Source organism: Hydra vulgaris, chromosome 03 (genome assembly GCF_038396675.1).
Source record: "Hydra vulgaris chromosome 03, alternate assembly HydraT2T_AEP".
Classification (NCBI taxonomy): domain Eukaryota; kingdom Metazoa; phylum Cnidaria; class Hydrozoa; order Anthoathecata; family Hydridae; genus Hydra; species Hydra vulgaris.
Window position 1 is genome coordinate 33,947,185 of NC_088922.1, and position 25,393 is coordinate 33,972,577.

General features: G+C 27.5%; 1 protein-coding gene across 2 annotated transcripts; it reads right to left on the reverse strand.

The window, feature by feature from the left end:
- Positions 1 to 552: 552 nt before the first annotated feature.
- Positions 553 to 24,048, reverse strand: LOC136078110 (uncharacterized). Of its 2 annotated transcripts, XM_065792983.1 has the most exons (15): positions 23,857 to 24,048; positions 20,481 to 20,735; positions 20,222 to 20,329; positions 17,971 to 18,194; positions 15,190 to 15,366; positions 14,323 to 14,380; positions 14,077 to 14,223; positions 13,564 to 14,004; positions 13,286 to 13,447; positions 12,544 to 12,925; positions 3,254 to 3,564; positions 2,743 to 2,856; positions 1,619 to 1,854; positions 1,239 to 1,398; positions 553 to 791 (listed from the first exon to the last, which is right to left on the reverse strand). In XM_065792983.1, the coding sequence occupies exons 5-8, from the start codon at positions 15,296 to 15,298 to the stop codon at positions 13,674 to 13,676; spliced, it is 645 nt and encodes a 214-aa protein (XP_065649055.1). In that variant the 5' UTR covers positions 15,299 to 15,366; positions 17,971 to 18,194; positions 20,222 to 20,329; positions 20,481 to 20,735; positions 23,857 to 24,048; the 3' UTR covers positions 553 to 791; positions 1,239 to 1,398; positions 1,619 to 1,854; positions 2,743 to 2,856; positions 3,254 to 3,564; positions 12,544 to 12,925; positions 13,286 to 13,447; positions 13,564 to 13,673. The 2 variants fall into 2 exon arrangements, with proteins under 2 accessions (XP_065649055.1, XP_065649056.1); XM_065792984.1 differs by having other exon boundaries at positions 1,239 to 1,385; positions 1,619 to 2,856; positions 23,857 to 24,041.
- Between the last annotated feature and the right edge of the window lie 1,345 nt (positions 24,049 to 25,393).

The following is a 25,393-nucleotide window of genomic DNA, read 5'->3' on the forward strand; positions in this document are numbered from 1 at the left end:
TATGTAAGAAAAATATTTAGAGCTAACAGTAGTATACAATAGTGCATTATGTAAGAAAAATATTTAGAGCTAACAGTAGTATACAATAGTGCATTATGTAAGAAAAATATTTAGAGCTAACAGTAGTATACAATAGTGCATTATGTAAGAAAAATATTTAGAGCTAACAGTAGTATACAATAGTGCGTTATGTAAGAAAAATATTTAGAGCTAACAGTAGTATACAATAGTGCGTTATGTAAGAAAAATATTTAGAGCTAACAGTAGTATACAATAGTGCATTATGTAAGAAAAATATTTAGAGCTAACAGTAGTATACAATAGTGCATTATGTAAGAAAAATATTTAGAGCTAACAGTAGTATACAATAGTGCATTATGTAAGAAAAATATTTAGAGCTAACAGTAGTATACAATAGTGCATTATGTAAGAAAAATATTTAGAGCTAACAGTAGAATACAATAGTGCATTTTATAAGAAAAATATTTAGAGCTAACAGTAGTATACAATATTATTGCAACTAAAATTTATAAACAAATAAAAACAAAAATGTATGATAAGTATAAGATTTTATTACATAAAACATACAATTCCCTAAAAAATTCATGGAGTAGTTTCGATATTAGCTGAGCAACTTGTTAACAAATCGTGTTTGCTTATTGATCTTTGGTGCCCACGAATATCAGCTTTTCGTCCACCATCTCTATCGCATGCCGGCCTAAGCCAAACTTTAATTAGGTCTTCTAATTCCGAATCTTTGGCTGAAAAGCATTTATTTGTCTTCACAGCTTCTGCAAAAGAATTATAACTTTGTTTAATTACGCACAAAAGAAACATAATAAATTGAAAATAACCCTTGCGACCACAGAACAAAAACGCTACAAATGAAAAAATGTCAAAATTAAGTTTATAACTCGATGTATTCTTTTGGGTAATCCTCTTCCGCGTAGCGTGTACAAACACATGAAAAATTTGGAACTAAAAAAACTACTTTTGTTTTGTGCAGAAATCTTGCAACTGTTGTCCCTGGATATATAGGAGATCTGAGATGTTCAATTACATTAACAATCGGTAAAATTGGTAACGTTTTGTAATTTGCAATTGGTAATGTTTTGCAAAATATAAAAAATATCGCATTTGCATCGATTTATGCGTTTGTGTCACTTACAACGTTTTTGCTCTGAGGGCACTATGTGAAGTATACAAGTATATCTAAATAGTTTTTTTAGATCACTTACCAATAACAACAAATCTAATCAACATTTTTCCAATTCCAATTTTTTGTCCTCTTCCTGCATAATTTAGTTTCAAAGCAAGACTATTTGTAAAAACTGTTCTTAATATGCAACGTATAGAATCACCTTCATTTTTTCCACCAATTTGTCCTAAATAATTTATCTGCAAAAAGTAATGTATAAGCTAGCAATAGATATTTTTAGCTGAATTTAAATCAAAATAACTTATCAATTAAGTTAAATTTATCCAACTAACAAACTTCAAGGTTTTGTTTAAAGCACATATAAATACATTTTGATTCTACCTCAATATTTTTTTATACAAATGTTTGTATGAAAACAGATAAAAGGTATTATACAAAATGCATCAAAGTAATACTTACCATATGTTTAAGTATTTTCTTGTCTTTTAATTTTTCTTCTAGAGTACTTAAATTATCTACTGTGTCTAGTGGCAATGACATTCCATCAGGCAAATCGTTAATTGGCATATCTTTATTGCCCTTCCGAATTCTACTTAAAATCAAATTAGAAGTGTTTTGCAATTCACCAAGATGCACTTCAATACTTGCCAATCAAGCAAACAACGCCTATATATCTTTAGGTGAGGTTATGATATCTTTAAATAATAAATTTAATAAATATTTTAAAAAACTATGCAACAACCATGGACAACATTTGGGGACCTCAAGTTTTAAACGCTCCCTTGAGCCTTATTAAGTTATCACTAAAAAGCGTTGAAAATGATTGGAATTTTTTTTCCATTTGTTTTTACAGTTATCCCTTGATGAAATAAAAAATTCATAAATTAAAATATACTTCTTTTTAAAAATTTTTACATTTACAAAACCCAAATGTTTGTTAAATCACACCCGGTGGAAGTAGGTTCAAACAAACAAAATGTCCCAGGGTTATGTACTACTTTTTTGGATTCGTACTGGCCTCTACTTTCAGAAAATAACTCCAATCAAAAAAATTTCAAGGTCCAAGAAAAAAAAATTACATTTTTGTAAACAATAAAAGTCAGTATTTTTAGAGGTCAGTATGAATTCAAAAAAGTCGCATAACCATGGGACATTTTTTTAGTTTGAACTTACTTCCACCGGGTGTGAAATGTGACCCAGTTTTTCCCCCAGAGGTTTTCATTTTGAATCTACGCTAATTATTAACGTAAATTCGTATTATTAGTAATAACGAAGAAATGGACGGATGTACTACTGGACGTACGTACGTAGGGTACGTATACGTACGCACGTAGACAGACGTACTATTCCCATTTTCTTCTCTTAATTACCTGCTAAAACACTGAACATCTAAAACATCTGTTCAATATAATCTGATGCTAAAACATCTGTTCAATATAAAATTTAACTACTAAATAACACTGTGTTTCACTAGTGATTAGACTTACTTGCTCTAGTTGCGAAATTTATAAACAAAGATTCGTATTAGTAATAAAGGGAAAAAAAAGGACTGGAGAGCAACATTTCATAACAAAAATGTATACTTGCTGAAGGATTCACAATTTTTTTATGAATTATTGAATTAGCTGGCGTGCATTCAATTTCTGATGCAAAATAATTATCATCTGCATTTGATGAATGAGATTCCAGATGCGCTGCTAAACAAGAATGATATATTAAAATAATATTATGCACTTTTTAATTAAATTTAATTGTTAAAAATTACAGTTTCAAAAGTTTTGCAAATTTCTATACTTTGTTCAAAATTTACAACAACAAATTTAAAATGTCTAATTGTTTTCTTTTCCAAAGAGTTGATTTAAAAATGATCTCAAAGTTAGAATCAGCTTTGATATGTCAAATATTGCAAAAAATATTTAAAAACTTTTTGCATTTTTAAGTTTTTGCATATATAAATTTTGTCACTTAGTTTTTGCATATATAAATTAAAAAAAAAAAAAAATAAAGCTATGCATAAATTGACGATCTTTCTTAGATCCAATATAAGAAATGAAACAAATTGGAATGAAATGAAAAAATTTAATTTAAACTTACGATTTGAAAAATGCTGTGCTTTTTCAATTTTTCGATTTTTGATTCTGAGCTCCCAATAACCTTCTGCAAAGATATTGGAGGTACAGGTAAATCCCACGATTTGTTAATAATCTTTTTGTTATTGCAAGGTGTTGTAGGAAAATCAACACTAAAATCATCTGAAGAATCATCTTCACCAAGGTAAACGCTCTTTTTTTGTCTTTTAAATCTTTTTTTAGGGTGATCAATTTCATTGTCTTCCTTTTCTGTATCCAGAGCAGAAGTTTCACCCTCTGCTCGAACTAGCTTTAATCTTGCATTCGTATAAGAATCTATGAGTTAATTCATTAATAAGTGGTAACTAAAGATTTCATAAACAACAACAAAAAAGGAATAATAGTGTGTTCATAAATAATCCATTTTATATAATTTATTGTTACCTTAAAAGGTTCATAAACAAATTTTTGTTTTATTGAAAAAATTAAAATTTACAATAATTTAATAAAAATAAAAAATAAAACTTTCAAAACAAAACAAATAAAACTTTCAAAACAAGCAAAATTTTTAATTTAAATATGCTTACATAAAAATAGACAAAAAATAAATATAATAACAAATGTAAAAAATATATATAAATGTGGCTTATGGAGACAAAAATTACAGAAAAAAAATGTCCTAGTAATCTGACTAGTGATTAAATTTTAATGTAGTTTTTAGCTTAGAACTACATACTGCTTCTTAGGCAAGAAGCAGCTTTCATTTTTATAGAGCCAATTAGTTGGAACAACTGCCACTGTGTTTTCATCCAAAAAATGTACTATTGCAAACATGTTAGTTAAAAATGAAATCTTTCCTAAAAAAAATTTTCACAAACACTAAAAATTATATTCTATCCGGCAATTATCTTGTATAATTAAAACCATTTATTTGTTTTCTTTTTGAGTGCAAATAAATACTTGAATATTGAATATTAAGGTCATTATAAGATGTTTTTCAAATATTATGAGATTTTAGGAGATTTTAAGGAGGCGTGGCCACCCTGTGTAATCATCAGCAATATTGAAATAATACATTGAAAACATAATAGATTAAAATTACAACATACAAAAAATATAATTTTATAATAAATCCAGGTAAAATAATCTTAATTATACTATAAGATTACCATAAATATACAAATCAGGCCTTGTTTTAAAGTGTTAACTGTTAAGCTATTTGTATATGTTAAGCTATTTTAAGTAGTAAGCTATTTGAGTCAAGCAATATTTTTTTCAAATTATTTTAATATTATTAATGAAAAAAAAAAATTACTCAATCTCAAAAAAAGGTTGAGAAAATAGGAAGAAAAAAAAACTAATGCTTAATGCTCAAAACGAGGCCTGCAAATTTATATCAAAATAGTTATTTAAACCTGAGCTCCAATAAACTTCAATAAAATAAGAACGCAACAAATTTAACCATTTTAAGTATCAAATATTTCAAATAAAGTGATAAAAAACTAAATAAAGAAGGAAAATCAATATTTTTGAACTTGTTTTTCAGTGTAACATAGGAAATATGTAAAATTCTGTTTCACTTTCTCGTGTCCGTAATTGCAAACACTTACTATCAATATCTTCAATTTTTACTGCATATAAGTTAGAAGCTTCATTACTTACTTTACAAATCCCTAATTTTGATGACGACAATAGATAACTAAATGCATCAGCTATTTTAGTGAACCTGGAACACACTAAAATAATATCATTACTTTTCTTTAGTATATTCTTGACCAATACTATATTTCCATCATTTAATAAAATGCAGCTGTTTCCTTTACTTATGGTTATGGTCCACTTCTTCAAGCAAAGCATTTTGTATTCTTTAGCATCAATATAAATTGGCAATTTATATTGATGCTAAATTGTCCATTGCTGTGCTCAGTTTTTAGTTTAACTTCTTCACATGGTAAAGTATTAGTTACAAAAAAAGATTTTTCTCCTAGTCTACGAGCAATTTGTTGCAATAGAAACTCTGGCTTTCTAAGTAATTTTTTTATTTTTCCAAGCATATTCTCATAGGGAAAACAGCTAAAGTTATCTAGAGGCCCAAGTCTTTTTACATCATCTGCTAAATGAATTAATGAATGAACATTATACACTAAAAAATCTTGCCCATATAGGTTTTCTCCTTCTTTTACAAATAATACTAATAAATCATTAGCATAACTAGCGTGTTCATATGCTAGTTGAGAATTTATTAGTATTGTTATAGCTACTGTTAAAAGCAAAAAATGGTTCAGTAAATTTTGAGGTAAAATTTCTTGTAAAACCACAGGGCCAATATACAGGAGAAACAATCTAAATTTAGTTGCTTTCCATGGCAACATTTCATTAACAGACCTTGGCCGTCTTGAAAACTCCTTTGGTATAAATGAAGACAAATAAATCAATTTCTTTGATAGCTTTAAAACAGTTTTTAGTGGAAGTCTGACATTATAGGGACCTATTGGCCCTTTCCAGTAAAGTAGTAAACGTCGCATTACTCCTAAACAAACAAGATGCATGTAGTCTAAACCAAATTGAGTCATACATCCAAATTTTAAAGGTTTTAGTGGACAAGATTCAATATGATGATCTTTATGAACCATGTTGTCAAATGAACGATCAGTCCGTAACACAGCATTATTTTCTGGAAAAATTACTTTGTTTGTATAATCTCCACTTTGAACACACTTTTCACAGGCATAATACCCAGAGTGATACTTTATACCTTTAACATATGCCCGAGCAGAAGCATCGCATACAAAAGAATGTACTTTAACAGGATATGTATTGCAATTAATTTCAATTCCATCTTTTTGCAGCTTCATCATTTCTTCAACAAAATCTTTCAAAAACTCTGATACGTTACCAGGCTTATCTTTCCCATAATACAGGCCAATTACAAAGGGTTCTTTTACAGGAACATTTTTAATCATGACAAGTATAGGCCATAAAGTGCTAAATGAACTTTTGAATAATGGCAACCCATCTATATTAAATTGCAGTTCAAAACAAAACAAATTATCATTCAAAAACCTATTTTTAAAAATTTGCCATAAACCATTCTCAATGCCTAAATGGCAGTATTCCCACCACTAACTAATGGGTTAATGTTATATTTTAGCGGAGTTTTAAGTAAAGTTCGAGAATCAACTGGCAATGACGGAAAGTAAGATTTCAAAATACTTAGTAAAGCAGAAACGGCAACTAGAGAAACTTGGTATTGCACTGCCCAGTAGGAAAGCGAATCTTTGATAGATATCTCATCATCATCTGTGAATGAAGAACTTGTGTCTGAGTCATAGTTACTGACATTATTTAAAAGATTTTATTCGCCTTTGTAATTTTTTGTAGAGAAATCAAAATTTTATTATCAAAACCATCAACTAGCAAGGTACTCTTAATTGGAATTGTATAGTTTTCTACCAAATTCTGATCAAGTTCATCTAATTTCTGATTTGACGAACTGCTAGATATGTCATAACTAATAATTGCAGAGCTGTTTACATTTGTTTTGTCATATTTATAGACAATATTATAATAATTTAAATCACTTTGAGTTATTTTTTTGATTTTTCTTTGAATTGTTGAATATGAAGAAATATTTTTGTATTTTTTCATTTTTTTCCTATAATCAATCAATCAATCAATCATATATATTCTGAAAATAAATTTTCACGGCTATTTACAAATAGTATTGAAATACTAATCTCAAGTAAATACCTTAAAAAATAGTTTATTTATATACAATTAATCTTAGTAATAATAATAATAATAACAACAATAACAATAATAATAATAGTAATATATTTAATAATAATAACAATAATAACAAAAATAATAATAATAACAATGATAACAATATTAATATTAGTAGTAATAGTTAAAAGTAGTTAATAATAGTAATGTAAATATTTATAGAAATAACAATAAGCAATAGTAATGACAACAAAATATATAATAAAAATTAAAAATAAAAAATAAAAAATAAAAATAAAAAAATACTAAAGACAACAAAAATTGATAATAGAAATTATAAACACTAACTATATTTTTTTAATAAAAAGTAGAATAATCTAGTTTTAAAGGTTGAGAATGAATTGAGAGCTTTTAGTTCATAAGGAAAGTTGTTCCAAGTTTTAATGCTTTGATACTTTATAGATTTATGTCCGTATTTATGAGAGCAATGTTTAGAGACAGACAGGTTTAAATTACTATTGGAACGAAGGTGATAACGAGAGTTGGCACTTTTGGAAAAGAAATTGATGAAAGTTAAAGGTAGGTTATTGTGTTGGTGGTTCCAGACAAATTGGCAGTTTGAAAATTGAATATAGTCACATAGTTTTAATACTTTAGAAGTTAGATAGAGCACATTAGAATTAAATTTAATATTCTGAAAATAAATAATTTTTAAAGCCTTGTTTTGGAGGTGGGATAACCTAATAAGAGCTTGTTGATGGGACTGCCCCCAAATTTGGCATGCATATATAAGATGTGAGCCGAAAATAGCATGGTATATGTTCAAAAGTGTTTCAAGATTAACATAATGGCGAACTTTGGCCAACATACCATTAGATCTGCTTAGTTTCATTGCTAAGTCTTCACAGTGGGATAAAAAGGAAAGATTTGAATTAATTTTTATACCAAGATATTTAATTGAGTTAACAGGTTCAATTTTTTTGCCACTTAATCTAAAGTTCATATGTTTATAGATTTTTGTTTTATTTGATTTAAAGATAATAAGTTCAGTTTTGTTAGAGTTTAGAAAAAGTTTGTTGGAGCGAAGCCACTGAACTAGATTGGCAAGATCATGGTTAATGTGTTTGTTAATTTTTTTTAAGGATTTATTAATTAGCATTAGGTTAGTGTCATCAGCAAAGTGGTAAACAGTAGCAAACTTAATGGACGTATGAAGATCATTAATATAAAGAAGGAAAAGCAGTGGTCACAATACTGAACCCTGTGGAACACCATTAGAACATTTTACAAGGGTAGATTTTGAGTCATTAATAGCAACAAATTGTGTTCTATTGTTTAAGTACGAAATAAACCATTTAAGGGTACGCCTCTGATCCCATAATATTCTAATTTTTTTAACAAAATTGAATGATCTACTGTATCGAACGCTTTCTGTAAATCGACAAATACACCGCATGCAAAATATTTGTCATCGATTGCTTTTCTAATCAGTTCAGTCATTTCAATGAGAGCATGAGTTGTGGAGTGATTGGCACGAAATCCATACTGATGGGTGTAAAAACATTTAAATTTTTCAAGAAAAGCATAAAGCCTAATATGCATTGCCTTCTCAAATAGTTTACCTATATTAGAAAGCAAGGAGATGGGTCGATAATTTGTGAAATCTAGTAAAGAGCCTTTTTTAAATATTGGAATAACTTTGGCAACTTTAAAAATATCTGGGAAAATACCACTTTTAAATGAGTTATTTATAACAGTACAGAGAGGCTTTGAAATAATGTGTGGGACTAGTTTAAGGAGGAATGTAGGTACGCTATTAGGACCAAGACTTTTTTCAGTTTTGAGCTTGTTTGTAATGAGACCAGATATTTCATTTTCAGTAACAGGATTAATAAAAAACGATTTAGCATTTGGAATGTTAAGAAAGTCACTAAATACGCGTTTTGGGGGTATGGCTTTGCTAAGTAGTTTGTTATGTATAGTGCTAAAAAAATTGTTAAATATATTAGATACGGCAGTGTGATCAGTGATAAGATTTTCGTTCAATTTAAGTTTAAAAGATGTATTGTGTGTAGAAGGTCTAATATTAATGATTTCTTTTATTCCCTTCCAGGTGTTTTTAACACTATTCAGATTATTATTAAAATACGTAATATAGTATGTTTTTTTGCTAAATTTTAATAAATTGGAAATTTTGTTTCTATAAAATTTAAATTTTGTAAATAATTCATTTTTCTTATAAATATTTTTTGATTTTATAAACTTTTTATAAAGTTTGTTTTTAACTGAGATAGATTTAAGTATTCCATACGTTATCCAAGGTTTTGATTTTAGTTTAATTTGTTGGTTGGTTAGTATTTTGTAAGGAGCATGTCGGTCTAAGATTTCATCAAATGTTTTTAAAATAAAAACCATAGACTTATTAACATCATCATCTTTTTTAATAGAGAGTTCCCAATTGATATTAGAAATTTCTTCAATAAATAAACTTTTATTAAATTTTTTGAAGCATCGTCTGTAAGTTTTTACTTTTTTGGGGTGTTTGGGTATGCCAGGAATGCAAATAAATTGTGCCATGTGGTCTGAAATTGAAATCGTAAGGTTACCTGAGTATTGATCAGTTGAATGAAAGTTTGTGAATATGTTGTCAATCAGCGTTTTAGATGTAGCCGTTATGCGTGATGGTAAAATTATAGAAGGGCTTAGTGAGTAAGAAGTTAAAGAATCAAGATATCTAGAAACAGGGTTAGATTCATTGTGACTTAATAGATCCATATTAAAATCACCCATTAAAAAGATCTTTTTTTATAAAAAAATGTAATATAACTACTAGTAAAATAATTTTCATTTATATATATATATATATTATTTTATTTTTAAGAACCATTAACACATAATTAATTTTTAATTACACAAGTGAAATTAAAAGCATTGCTTAAATGTTACGCATTTTAAATTAGACATTTAAAGATATTGAATGACTAATTTAAAATGAACAATTGCTCATTTTTAACAAAGGTTAACCTTTAAATAAAGCAAGTTAATTTCATTATTCATAACTTCAATATTGACAATATCACTTTAACTAAAATTAACTTGTTATTTTATAATTAGTTAATTTTAATAAATTTAATGCATTATAAAATTTAAAAATTAAATAAAGCCTTAATGGAAAATACAGTTAATAGGAAACACAGTTAATAAAAAATACACACACTAATGTTTATCATAAAAATAAAAGAAATCAATTGATTTTAATATAAATCTTTAATATCATTATAAATAATCTTATTTCAGATATTTTAAAATTAGAGTTGTTAAGGTGAAACATAGAAGGAGAAAAATATCAGTGCTATGTGTTGAAATTATTTTAAGATTAAATTAGATAATTTAAAAAAAAAAGGTTGTTTGCATATTTGCATATTAAATACGCCGTGGTAGCCTACCGAAAGTCGGTAGCCAAAAAAATAAAACTTTGCCTACCGAAAGTCCGTTTTATTGGCTAAAAATGTCACGTGTCAAAATAGAATTTATCAACCAATAAAAGCGCTTTCGGTAAAATAAAAAAAAGTTACAACTCCCCTCGACTGTCGGTAGCCAAATAAAAAAATTTTCGCCTACCGAAAGTCCCTTTAATTGGCTAAGAATGTCACCTGTCAAAATAGAATTTATTAAACAATAAAAAGCGCTTTTGTTAGAATATAAATACTACGATAGCCTGCCGTTTAAAACGTGTAAAATACGTAAATAATTTTAAGATATTTCTTAAAAAAATAATTTACACATACGTTTAAAAAAATTAATATATCTAAAATAAAATGACGAATTAAAGTACGCTTCCGGTAGCAAAATTAGTGTTCAATAAATACATAAGTAATATTCATATAAGATATCTTTAATAATATCAATTAAGGTTATTTAGTTTACCAAATAGTGCTTTTAATTTTTTTTTTAAATATAAAATAGTAAACTTTTACTTTTAAAATTACAATCTGTTTGATTCAAAGGTTTCAATGCAATTTTAATTAATTTTTTTGCACGCATTTTAATTAATTTTTTTAAACACCCAATAAAATATTTGGGTGTACGTATTAAGTGGGATATACGATAATGATAAAATAAACAAGATTGTTAGATTAATTTCTGCTTCGGAATGTTCTCCTTCATAAAGTTCCTTAAATCACTTGTTGTTCCTCTAAATTCTAGTTAAACCGATTGTTTTAAAATTGCTTTTCTAAACGTTGGTCTTTAATACTTGCTGTGAGCGTGTAACATTAATTGACCATCTACCATCGTTCACACATTAGAGTTTGTATAATTCTATTAGGTTGCGTATAGTAAATACTTCGTTTATAAATAAATTCAGATATTTTTACACTGTAATTGAGTAAGTAAAAACGCAAGGGATTATTTATTAACCTAATAAAAGAGTTTAATTTATTACAAAACAGAACTGCCGTCTTATCTTATGAATTGAAAAAATAATGCAGTAGTTTTTATTTTTCTTAGACATATTTAAGAAAACTTCTAAGACAAATTGTGTGACCGTATCAATATTATTATAAAAGTAATTGTTATAACAACACAATTCAAATCCGTTTAAACATATTTGCAGGTTTATTTATACTTGAATCTACATAATCTCTCTCTCTCTCTCTCTCTCTCTCTCTCTCTCTCTCTCTCTCTCTCTCTCTCTCTCTCTCTCTCTCTCTCTCTCTCTCTCTCTCTCTCTCTCTCTCTCTCTCTCTCTCTCTCTCTCTATATATATATATATATATATATATATATATATATATATATATATATATATATATATATATATATATATATTAAAATAACACTTTACTAACTTGAGCATCTACTGTCAGTTTCTCCTTCAGCAGGATCATCAGGAACCTGGCAGTAGAAGCTCAAGTTAGATATTTGTTTTTTTTGTACTAATTTATATATATATATTTATTTATATGTTTGTATGTGTATATATATATATATAGTCTAAAAGGTTGGACAAAGCAAGGAATTGCATCTCCACAAACTTTAAATAACTTCAATAAATATTGCCTTGGTTTTTAGTTTATAAATAACAAAGTATAAAACTTTTGTAACTTATTTAACGAAATGCACCACGAGAAGGTAAACCATAGGACTCGGCATTTCATATTTTTAGATTAAATACAAAACAAAAAACAAATAAAAACAAAAAAGGAAAAAATGTTGTTACTAAAGAACTGTTGTTTTTTTCTTTCTCTTTTTCTTTAAAACTATTTCTTTTTATTTTATAAGATTAGATTTTTATTTATCTCAAAGCTTGGATCAAAAAATATTTTCACAATCCGTATCTAATCTATACAATCTAAATAATACTATTTAAATATAACTATATAATCTGTAACAATCATACTATATAATACTATTTATCATAATATATAATACTATTTAAATATAACTATATAATCTGTAACAATCATACTATATAATACTATTTATCATAATATATAATACTATTTAAATATAACTATATAAACTGTAACAATCAATTTAATATATATATATATACAAAAATTATAAAGTTAATACTTAAATCATTACCTTCCATAACAAGTGCGACAAAACCAATACCTTGCTTTTAAAAAGGAATTCTTTTTTTGTCCTACACATTTTTTATGCGACCACAACAAGCATGAATCACATGCTATTGCATTGCCAGTTTTATTTTCTTTGCTTGTGCTCTTCAGGCAAACAGCGCATGGCCAGATATGTTGATTTTTTTTAGCCTTGATTACTTTATCAAGTGCTTTCCATGCATCTGAGCTAAAGTATATTTGCAATGAAGAAAGCAACTCTAATGCACTTTCATCAAGTATAGATGATGGAATACAATTGGGTCTTTTTTCTACAGCACTCTTATTGATAAGGGTACCACAAAGAGCTTTCTGTACGTCGTCAGCCTTTAAAAACCAACTAAGCATCACTATAACAAAACCATTTAATCTTAATAACTAATGCTGTAAAACCATCTATTAATAAAAAAATTCATTAAAACATTTATTAATTTTAATTAAGTGGTCACCAATAAAGTATGTCATGCTGTATTTGACTTTTTAATATAGATAGGAGACCATTTCCATTTTTGCACAGTGATTGTCATTAAACATATAAGATAAAAATTGTGCAAGAAAAGTAATCTTCTAAGTACTAGAAAAAAATCTTTTACTATAATTTACTAGTTAAACTCTTTATGGATGACCCTTAATATAAATTAGAAAGAAAAACTTTTAAAAATAACTTGTTATTTATTAGCTTTAAATGTAAAACAATATTTTTAACATACAAGCATGTCTTTTAGTAGGTTCAAGTTTTATAAAAGGAACTGGCACATCAGAAGATCGACAAAGACGTTTTTTAGGAAGACCTTTTGTTGTATGAGTAGCACCTTTAGGACGCCCACATTGGACAACACTTTGAGGCAAACAAATCTTTTTTAACTGAGTACCTAAAATAAATGTACAAAATGCTATAATTCCATCCTATTCTTACATAATTAATAAACTCTATTTAATGTAATTATCAATCTCAATTGCATATAATTTCTTTGAAATTTATATATACCTAGAACACCTGCTTTGTCCTGCACAACAAAACATTCTTCTTGGTTTTGTTGCAAATTATCGGCAGTAACATATTGCTCTGAAGACTCATTTCTGAAATCGATCTCATTTCTATCCTTCAAGGAAGTTTTCTAATGTACTATTACAGTCAATAACTTCTTTCAGTTTTCCATTAAAATTTTCCAAACGGTTGTTAGTGGTATTCATAAAATTAGCACATGCATAATTTAAGCCAAAGACCCATTCATTACAAATGTTGTGCCAATTATTATTAAAATAGTCGAGAACTGTAGTTGGCAATGAAGAAACAAATATCTCATAAAATTCATTATATTGGGCCTCTGATCTTGCATATGCTAATTTTTGAATGAGTTCTAGACAAGACAGTCGCTGCCCACTTGTGATGCCAAGTTTGACAGAAGAAATTTCACGATTAAAAGTTCTGAAAATAAAAATCCTTTAACTAACTATTTTCACAATTAACATTTAACTAGCTGTTACTAGATTATTTTACCTAAGAGTGTGAAATAGGCAAAGTAAAAGAGACGCATCAGGAAAAGAAGCACGTACAACATCTCTCTCGATCAAGTCTTTGTCTGTCATTATGGCATTAGTTTTAGACCAGGAACAGTTGTTTCTTTTAAATGTTTCTACAAACCAACTAAAAATATTATAAAGATAGTTATTTTGACAAAAAAAATAATACCAATAAATAAAAAATACTATCTTTACATACATGTTATGACACAAATAGTCAAACCTCAATGATGCCGCATCTTCAGTGGTAATTAAACCAACGTCAGCTACTTCACTTTCACCTATTTTAGTAAAATTAAAATTAATTAAAAAACAATTTAGCAACAATGCAAATACAAAATATAGAAATTTAATTGGCATATTGTCACCATGATCACCCAGTTACTGGAAACCTGAAATCCAGTCCAACCCGTTTCATGTCCTGCTGTCTTGTTGGATTCGCTTTCTAAGCAAGAGGAAGTCATCATTACAATAACTTTTGTATTTCTCAATCTGTTACTTGTGATAGTTAACTTGTGACTTTTTCTCTTGACAACCTAATCACTTACCTTAACTCCTTGATATGTGTCTTAAACCTGACCCTAGCTTGCGTACAGTCTCTTCTTTTTCTCCTTTAGGTGGTTCACAAATGCAGTGTTTTCCATAAACCTTTCATCTTGTACTTCTCCTTCGGATTCACCCTATCATTGCAATACTTACTAATAATGTGCTTATGGAATACTGTTGCCATATCTGGGGTAAATCTTCTAATAATGCTTTTTCTTTTTTAGACAAGGTACAAAAACGCATTGTAAACATAGTTGGACCTGCTCTTGCAGCCAACCCCCAACTATTACCACAACGTCATATTGTTGCTTCTCTTTCCCTTAACCCTAACTCTTAAAGACTTAGAACCTACAACCTTTCTTCATAAAAGTCTTCATTCATAAAAAATAAATATTTGTATATGAATAGATAAACTTGTTCATTTCCTTTATACATTTTGTGATTGGTTGATACATTCCTAAATTGACTGCTATCAATATTATTTACAACAGTTGATCTAGGGATGTATCAACCATATCATTAATGTATAAAGAAACACACTAACCACAACTATCTTCACAAAGTACAATATAAACAGGCAGACGAATTTGTAAAAGTTTATATGTTGCATCAAAACAAAGAAACTCTGGATATGAATTGTACGCACTGTGCATAATATCGTCCTGAAAAAAATTCCTTTTCAAATTGTTGTCAGAATCTAATAAAACTTCAACATTAGCATCTGAAAATAAAAAAAAGTGATTGTTTTAATAATAATTAAAAATAATAATTTATGTAAATAAATAAAGTTTAGAAACATTTTCTGAACGGCTGAATAAAAATATTAGAAGCAGCTATTACTATAACAAAGTTGTGTTATCAAATTTTGCTATTACATACCATTTTTAAAAATAACTTTTTTATAAAAATAACTTATTTAACTTTTCATTACGAAAGTTTTGTTTGATTTCTTGATTGAAGTGTCAGGTTGAAGTTGAAGCTTAATCAGCCTAAATTATTTTCTGATTCTAACATCTCTATCTATATTAATTAATTCAAACAAAGTCAAAAAATATATGAATATTTGTTGCCCTTTCATTGGTAATAAAAGCTAAAACAATAGATACCTATGTAGATATTGTACAGTAAAATCTAAACAACTGTTAAACTTTATCATAGAAAATAAAAAATTAAGCAGGCTTTTTTAGCTGGCATCCCAAGACATTCAAAATGAAAATTTTTTTACCTGGCATCCTATTCAAATTAAATTATTTTGCGCGGCCAAAATTAAAAGATTGGCGGTTGCACACAAAGTTTGTCCACATTTAAGGAATTTTTTTAGATACACTGACCATGGCAGTTTGCATCTTTTAACTTTTAAAGCATTTCAATAATTTGTGTTAAAAAGCTAAACTTATCTACTTAGAAAAAAACCAATTCTAAAAAAAAAAAAACAAAGTTGTAACAAAATATAATATTATATTTTATTCATTTATTTATTCATTTATAATTTATTCATTAATAACTTAAAAATAGTAAATTCTAAAAAAATATTCATTTTGTAAAACTTTTTTAAAACTTTGTATTCTTTTTTTTAGGTTGGTAATTTTAGCTACCAAATTTCATACAATTTGAAGAAAAAAGGCAGTATATCTTAACTAAAATTAACTAAAAAATTGCATGCTTTTTTTATAAATGTATTTACCACATTTGATCCCAATCTGAAATTACTTCCTTTATATTGCCCGATTTCCAGCGTTAATACAAAATACTGGAGATAATAAACGATTGCTCTGTTTGAAAAATGTAGTTAAAAACTTATAAAAAAGTTTTAAATAGCTACAAAAAATGTAGTTAAAAAAAATTTTGTTCAAAAAAAATTACTTTAAATATGGACAAACAAGGCGTGCGACCGCACACGCTTTCGGGTAAGACTTGATCTGTGCACTCCTAGAATATATATTTACAGTCATGGACAAAAGTTTGCGACCACTGCCATTTTCGCATATTTTTTAATGTATTCTACTCTGAATTGCTTTTGGGCTACTTTAGTGCTACAATTTTACATTATAGTATATTACACATAGTACATTATACTAACAGTCAAACAGGCTCCAAAAGTTATGGTTTGGGGAGCAGTCTCTGGTAGGGGTTGTGCCGGCATTTGGATTATGCCTAAAAATACAACGATCAATGGTGCTGTTTACTTGAGTATACTGATGGATAAGCTGCCATCATATGTACCAATACATTGCATCACTCATTTCAAGCATGATGGCGCACCTTGTCATGGTACCAAGGCTGTTAAGGACTGGCTGCATTCTGAAAACATCTTGCTACTGGAACCTTGGCCAGGCAACAGTCCAGATCTCAATATTATTGAGAGTGTTTGGACTGTAATGAGCAGAAGATTGCTGCACATAGCCCAAGTTCTGAAGATGACCTTATCAACTGGATTAAACGCGTGGGGGTGCAGGAGATTACGCCGGACTATTGCAAGAAACTGTGTGAATCGATGCCAGGATGTATTGAAAATATACTCAAAAATAAAGGATTTCATTGTAAAAACTAAAATATGAATAGACATGCTGTTTAACCTGTATAGTGTGAATAAACATTCGAAATATATGTACTGATTTATAATTTACTACTTGTTTTTCTAAATTTTGAGTGTTTTTTGTAAAAAATTGCAGTGGTCGCAAACTTTTGTCTATGACTGTATATATACTACTTATAATACATATATTTATAGTTATTATATATTTTTATTTGCATCACTGTAAACAATTTATCTAGATTAATTAATTTTAGATCTAAAAATAAATTTTTAAAATTTAATCATCTAAAATTAGAAGTTATTCATTTAGTCTCACTTGCATAAAATCATTTGAGGGGCAGTTTAGGAGTAATCCCTAAACTTTAGGAGTAACTCCTAAACATTAGGAGTTACTCCTAAACTTTAGGAGTAACTCCTAAACTCACTCTCTCTCAAGCTGATTATAATAATCCTTATCAACTCTCAAGCTGATTATAATAATCCTTATTCAAGTTCAGCATAAAGTTGAAGCTGAAACTGTTCACCTTAAAGCTGAGACTGATATGTCAACAACAATCCCTATTTTCAATTTAATAAGTCAATTTATTAGCTTTCTAAACAAAACCAGAAAGATTCAGAAAATATAGTTTAAATTTGACCTAATAAAACAATATAAAATCAATAAATTATAAATTATTGAGCAATAAAAACAGAAACAAATGAAGAAACATTATTTAAAAACATGCCAAATTTAAGAGAGAAAAAATAAAATAAAAACAAGAAGCATTATCAGTTCATAAGACTACTTACTATATTTGTCTTTTAAAGTTGTAACAAATGTTGTGATATCATTCAACTTTGTTAGATGAAGCAGCAATGTTTGAAAGATCTCTTTGAGTGATAATTTTACCTGTGGATCTAATAAACTCTTTTTGGAGCAGTTTTTTGTTTGGTTTTAAATGCATTAACTCTTTAGCTTTCTCGATAACATAATCTGGAAGTTTTCTTTGATTTGGCAAGTGCTTATAGAGAATCTGAATTTAAAACAAAGATTAATAAAGAAGAAAATTCAGTCCACTTTAAAACAATCTGTACAAAATTAATTGGTTTATAATGTATGTATGTATGTATGTATGTATGTATATATATATATATATATATATATATATATATATATATATATATATATATATATATATATATATATATATATATATATATATATTATTCAACAACATTTTATTACTGATTAAACATGATGGTAAACCAGTGGTACTTGGTATAAGCGTATACATTTCTGTTTATTTGGATTTTAAATTGCGATTTTCATCTTGAAGTTTTCTGTTTTTTTTTTGTAGCCATGGCAAAGTTTAATGTGGTAGACTTCTAATACACAGATCCTCCACACCAATTAAATCTTACCATCTCAAATTAAATGGTAACAGAATCTAATGGTAACAGCGTCTTATACAGTATGGCTGTTGCTAACACTTTCAACAACTGCTATAAAACAATACAATGCCCACCTAAAAATAAAATGATTTCTTCTCTGACTATTTAAAAATTCCAATTCTAATTTTTTTTTCTTTATCTAGTGACTAAATATGGTGTCTAATTTAATAAAAAAAATTCTAGAAAGCAATAAAAGTTTAGATTCCACACACCTTCTTAAACTTAATTATCATGTTACTTCTAAACCTCTTTGTACCATATAACAGTTCTTCTAATAAAGGCTTATTTCCAGATGTCTTTAAGATATTCAAAGTCATTCCTATTCATAAAAAGGGTTCTATAATGGACCACACAAATTATCAATCAATTTCTCTTCTATCTAACATTAGCAAAGTACTTGAAAAAGCTTCTATAGCTTTTTTTGAAAAAAATCAAAGTCTCCACAAATATAAGTATGGATTTTATAGCAGACACTTAACAAGTTATGTACTTGTTAAAATAACTGAAACTATTAAAAAAGCTCTTGACAATAAAATTTTTACACATGGATTGTTACTTGACTTGGAGAAAGCCTTTGATTCTGTTGATCACTCTAATCTCCTAATCGAGGTATAGCTTTACAATTGTTTTCATCATACTTTCTTAAAATTTTGCAATTTGTCTTCATTAATGATGCCAAATCTTTGCCAGTAAAATGCTCGATTAGGAGGTATAGGTATACCCTAAAGTTCTGAATTAGGACCATTGCTATTACTCATTTTTATAAATGATCTTAATATCTAAAATTTTAAAGGCTTATTATTTTGCTGACAACATAAAATTACTCATAACAAACCAACCATTAAAAAAAAATTAGCAAATATATTAATCATTTATCTAATCTAGTTACATGCTGCACTTTAATAAACTAAGTTTTAATACCAACAAAATTGAACTCATCATTTACAAATCACATCAATCTAAAAAATATAAAAACCTAAACTTAAAAATAAAATATATAAAAACCTAGTTTCATTAAAATATCTTAGAATCAAAACTGACTCAAAATCTATCCTATTCCTCTAGTCTTAAAAATTCAGCGGTGAAATTGTGTAGCGGTAAAATGGAATGCTAGCCAAAATGTGTCACTATGTCAATTATGAAACTTTACTCAATATAAACCATTCAATTTTTGAATCACATCTCAGATATGCTTGTCAGGTTTAAGGACAAACCAAGTCTCATGCATTTTTTAGATTATTTAACCTACAAAACAAAGCTTTAAAAATAATATACTTTCAACAATACAATTTTAATTCTGACATCAATTACGTTCTTAAAAAAAAAAATACTCAAAACGTGTGATCTTGAATCAAAAAAGTAAGTAAACCTCCCTATAATATCTTCAAACTTTTATTAACTTTATATATATATATATATGTATGTATGTATATATATATATATATATATATATATATATATATATATATATATATATATATATATATACATATACATATATGTGCATTTGTATATGTATGTATGTATATGTGTATGTGTGTGTGTTTGTGTGTAACTTATATTAAAAAATAATAAGAAATTATTTAAATACAAAACAAAAATTTTTTACTTCAGATACTTCATGATTATGTGTATTATTCATTGTATGTAACACTAAAAATTGACCATCTTCAGAAGTTTAAAATTCAAGTAGAATGGACAGTCTTTTTTAAAAGTTCTATAATTATTAGCACAATCAAAATTCAACATAAGACTTTTTTATTCTGTTAGTTATTGGATTATAAGTTTTAATCCAATAGCAATTATAATATAATATAAATCAAAGTAAATTTCTATACTTTGCTAAAACAATAAACACAATAACTTACGAAGTTTTACGCTTTCCCTTGCCACAATATTTAAATTTTTGACCACCATGAATGCAACAATACTTTATAAAATAATATTTAATATCAGCTGCCATTAAAGCAGCTTTTTTAGGAATGGATTTCCTAGCAGCCTCAATAGTTCTAGCATCTCTTACCCACAACTTTATAAAAGAAGTATCTTCGTACTTCCTAATAGCTTCTTTTAAAACTGCAAATGATGCAGAAGAATCAGAGCATGAAAAAGCCATAATTTCACTAGAAACACAATAAAGTAAGTTATGAAAACAGCTGTACGAAAAATACTTCGAAAAATGTGGTGTAATAAGATAAAAAATATAAACAAGATTACATCTTTAACACGTGACATTCTTAGCCAATAAAACAGACTTTCGGTAGGCAAATTTTTATTTTTTTGGCTACCGACTTTCGGTAGGCTATCCACGGCATATTAAATATTGATATTAACCCGATAAATTATGCATAATAAACATGTTTATTTTTTAATTGTTTAATTAAGGTGGTTATCAGGTAAAAAAATAGCGATTTTTGTGAAAAAAAGTGTTTTTTAGTTTATTAGCCAACTTTGTGTAAAATTTAATTGGCTTTTCAACCATATATAACATGATATAGGTTTATTAATAAAAAAAATGTAAAAAATTGTTTTAGTTGGTAAGAGTAAAAAAACTTTACTTAGCAACCTCATAGCAACCAATTTTTTTTTATAGATATATTTTCCTTAGAACTAGATTTAAATAATTATTTATTTTCTTGGGTCTGTATAATTAACTAAACTTTTGAACTAGAGTTATAAAGCAAAGTAGTATGTTTTGATGTTATTTTTTAAGCAGAGAGGAAAAAGTTTGAAGTTGTTAAAAAAGGTTTTATTATGGCAAAGAATAAAAGTTTTAAACTTAGCAAAGCTAAACGAGTTTTTTAAGGTAATAGATATACTAAGAAAGCAATTGAGGATTTTTTGCAAGAGCCTGCAAAATATACAAACAAAGATGGAATAAATACATTGCCAAGTGCTAATTCAACAAAGTTGAACATTTCTCTAGATAAAGCTGATCAACCTTTAACGAAACACGACGACTTTTTCTTTTTTTTTCATTTCCTTATGTTTAAAGATTTAATTTGTAGCATTGGATCCTGTGGTGGATGCAATTCAAAGGGTATTGCTTTTGAATATCTTGATGAAAAAGCAAAGGGATTTTCAATACAATGTTGTATTAAATGTGCAGCTTGTGAATGGACGTTCTTCTTTAATTCATTACGAGCATTTAGTATGCCTGATAGAGATACTAGAGGAGTAAAATCTCAAGAAATTAATGTGAGAACTGTTATGGCCTTTAGAGAAATTGGGCGAGGTCACCAGGCAATGAAAACATTTGCATCTATTTTGAATATGCCCCCACCAATGAGTTTGTTCTCGTATAATGAAATAAACTCTGACCTATTAAAATTTTATGAAGCTGTGTCTTGTGATAGCATGAAGGATGCTGTGACAGAGATTAGAAAAAAAGACTCACCAAATGTTGCTGAAAATGATATTGTTGATATACAAATTGGAATTGACGGTTCATGGCAGAAACGCGGTCATTCATCTCTAAATTGTGTATGCACTGCTGTTGCAAAAGCTAACCGTAAAGTTGTTGATTACCAAGTATTTTCAAAGTTTTGCCGTGGCTGTGCTTTGTGGCAAAGTAAGAGTAATAAAAGCGGTTATTTAAAATTTTTAAAGACACATGTTTGTGACCTTAACCACTTACAATCATCAGGTACCATGGAATCAGCAGGTGCTTTATCATTTTTTACAGAATCATTGGCAAAGTACAACGTGCGCTATTCTCATTATATAGGAGATGGAGATACTGAATCCTATAGGAATGTTGTAAAGGCAAAGCCATACGGAGATGATCTTATCCCAGTAAAGATAGAGTGTGTTGGTCTTGTCCAAAAACGCCTTGGCACCCGGTTACGTCAAATGCGGTGTGACTTAAAGGGTAAAAAGTTAGAAGACAACAAAATGATATCAGGGAAAGGAAGGTTGACAGATAAGATCATTAATAAAATGCAAAACTTTTATGGCAAGAGCATTAGGCAAAATACCTTAGAAGCATGGAGTGGAGACAGTACTATAGCCTTGTACAATATGAAAAAATCTGTTTTGGCTGTATTGTGGCATTGCTCTAATATAAGCAACAGCGAAGAGAGACACCAATGTTGTCCGCGTACAAAGGAAAGCTGGTGCAAGTATTGGCAGAACGACAAAAATTATAAGCCATCAATTAATTTGCCTCTTGCTATTAAAAGTATTCTTAAAGACACATTCTTGGCACTACGATCGGATGATTTGTTATCAAGATCCCTGGATGGTGCAACACAAAATCCAAATGAAGCGTTCAACCAGATAATCTGAAAAAAGTGCCCAAAAAACATTTTTGTTACAAAAAAGGTACTAGATATATGTTTTGCTTAAGCTGTAATAAATTACAATGATGGTTTAAGAGGTTTCACAAGAATTTTTAAACATTTGCAGCTTGCCCCTGGAAGTTTTATGATCCAAGGATCGTGGAAGAAGGACGTATCAAGAGTAAAGAACACGATTAAAAATTCAACTCCTAAACAAAAAATGACTAGAAGGAAAAGGAGATGTATCAGGAAAGGCTATATTGATAAGGAAAAAGAAAAAGAGGGAGTTGACTCTTATATTTCAGGGAGTTTTTAATTAATAAATTGTTTTTAAACTTTGAAGCTTGATTTCTCAATTGTATTTTTTTGCCTGACTGCGAAGAGCAAATCATTCATATCTTTTTAACCAGATATACAATTGAGTTCAAATTTTCAGGGTTGTTTCTTTATAGATAGAACTACAATAGCTTACTAGAACTAATCTTAAACTTGTTTCCATTTGAATATATTAATATTTTACTTGGGGTTTTTGTATCAATAATTTTGTTTAATATTGAAAAAGCTGCCATTTTAAAAATAATTAATATTTTTAGTTTTTCTAGTAAACTTTTGTTCATTACACTATAATCTAGCAGTGATGTAATTTTTAGCTTATAATGTCATAAAAAAGCTGAGAAAATGTTGTTTCCTTTTTCATTGATTGTTTTGCATTTAATGCTAATTCAGCAAAAAAAAAAAAAAAAAATTTTAAGCGATTTTAATTATATTAATAAGTATGTTTCTTTTAAACTAATTTTGGTACATGATTAAGTTGGCAATCAAAAAATATTTTTTTTACCTGATAACCACCTTAAAAATAAGTTAATTATCATATAGTTTTATTTCTTATTTTGATAAATATAATGTATAAATATATATAATGTATGTATAATATGTATAAAACTTAAATTTCTGAAAAGAAAACCTCAAAATCTTTCTTTACTTTACTCTTCGGTTAAACGATACCATTTTTAAAACGTGAAGAAGATTTGCAACAAATAACAAGATTGGCAAAATATTGGCTCAATGAAGTTACGTAATTAGCCTGAAAAGAAATTGTTATAAAAAAATACTTCGTGGAAAACTACATTGGCCAAATGTTGGCCCAACAAAAAACAATTTCCGTAAAAATCATGTTTAAAGAATACTCCGGCAAAGAACATTGGCCAAATGTTGGCCCAACGGAATAAATTGACCAATGTTAAAACTTACGTTGGGCCAATGTAAGCTTGCTGTCTGGGAACTCCCCTTTAAAAAATTTTTTAAAAAAAAAAAAGCAGAAGTAATCAATTCAAAAGAATTCTTTTTATAATAGTGTCAGCATATCCACAAATGTGTGAAAATTTACAGTAGTTAAGACATTTGTGACTTCCTGTAATTTAATTTTTTATATAAATTGAAGTTTTATTAATTTGATCATTCATTTCTGATGAGTCTTTATTGATGAAACACAGTGTAAAATGAAAAATTTTGTTAAATGATTTTCTACTAATTTATAATTACTCTATTCTTTTAAGAACATTGAGCACTCTATTTTGTAGAATACATTTTAAAATTATTTATATATATATATATATATATATATATATATATATATATATATATATATATATATATATATATATATATATATATATATATATATATATATATATATATATATATATATATATATATATATATATATATATATATATATATATATATATATATATTATATATATATACTATATATATATGTTTATATATATATATAATTATTTAGTAATACGTTTAGTATGAGTAAGACCGTACTTAAAGTTTTCCGCGTTTTTTTAAATTTTGTGCAAATAATTTTTTTTTTGCGCAATTACAGATTTTTTGTTAGGTAAAAGAGTTCAAACGTAAAAGAATACCAAAGTGGCGCCTAGTGGCACCCAAATTTATGAAATTATTAAAGCAAACATGTATAAGCTCTAAAATATCTGAATATAAAAGAAAGATGTAGCAATAAAAAAAATACATTGTCAATTAAAAGCAAAAGTTAGACATTAAAATATAACATATTAAGCATATTTAAAATTGCTATAAATATGTTGATTACTTACCAATTTTAGTCTAAAAACTTTAAAAATCCATATAATATATAGAGTTATAATATTATATTTTAAAAAGTGCAATATTTTATGTAAATGTTATTCACTTCCATCGATTTTTTAAAAAACAATTTTCTCTTTATAATTTTTTTTTCTAATTTACTTTCGCGTCTACTTCAACCACATCACTAGTATATTCATTAAAACTTTAAGTGTATATAAACGGTTTTATATTGTTTTATAATATCTTTAAAATGGTTTGAAACCATTTAGACATCAAAATTTCGATTTTGGTTTTTTTACTTTTGTCCAGTCACTGGCCCACTGTGGCTTGTTGTGGTTAGGAAAAATTACTTGTGCGTTTCAATGTAAATTTTTACAGGGCTA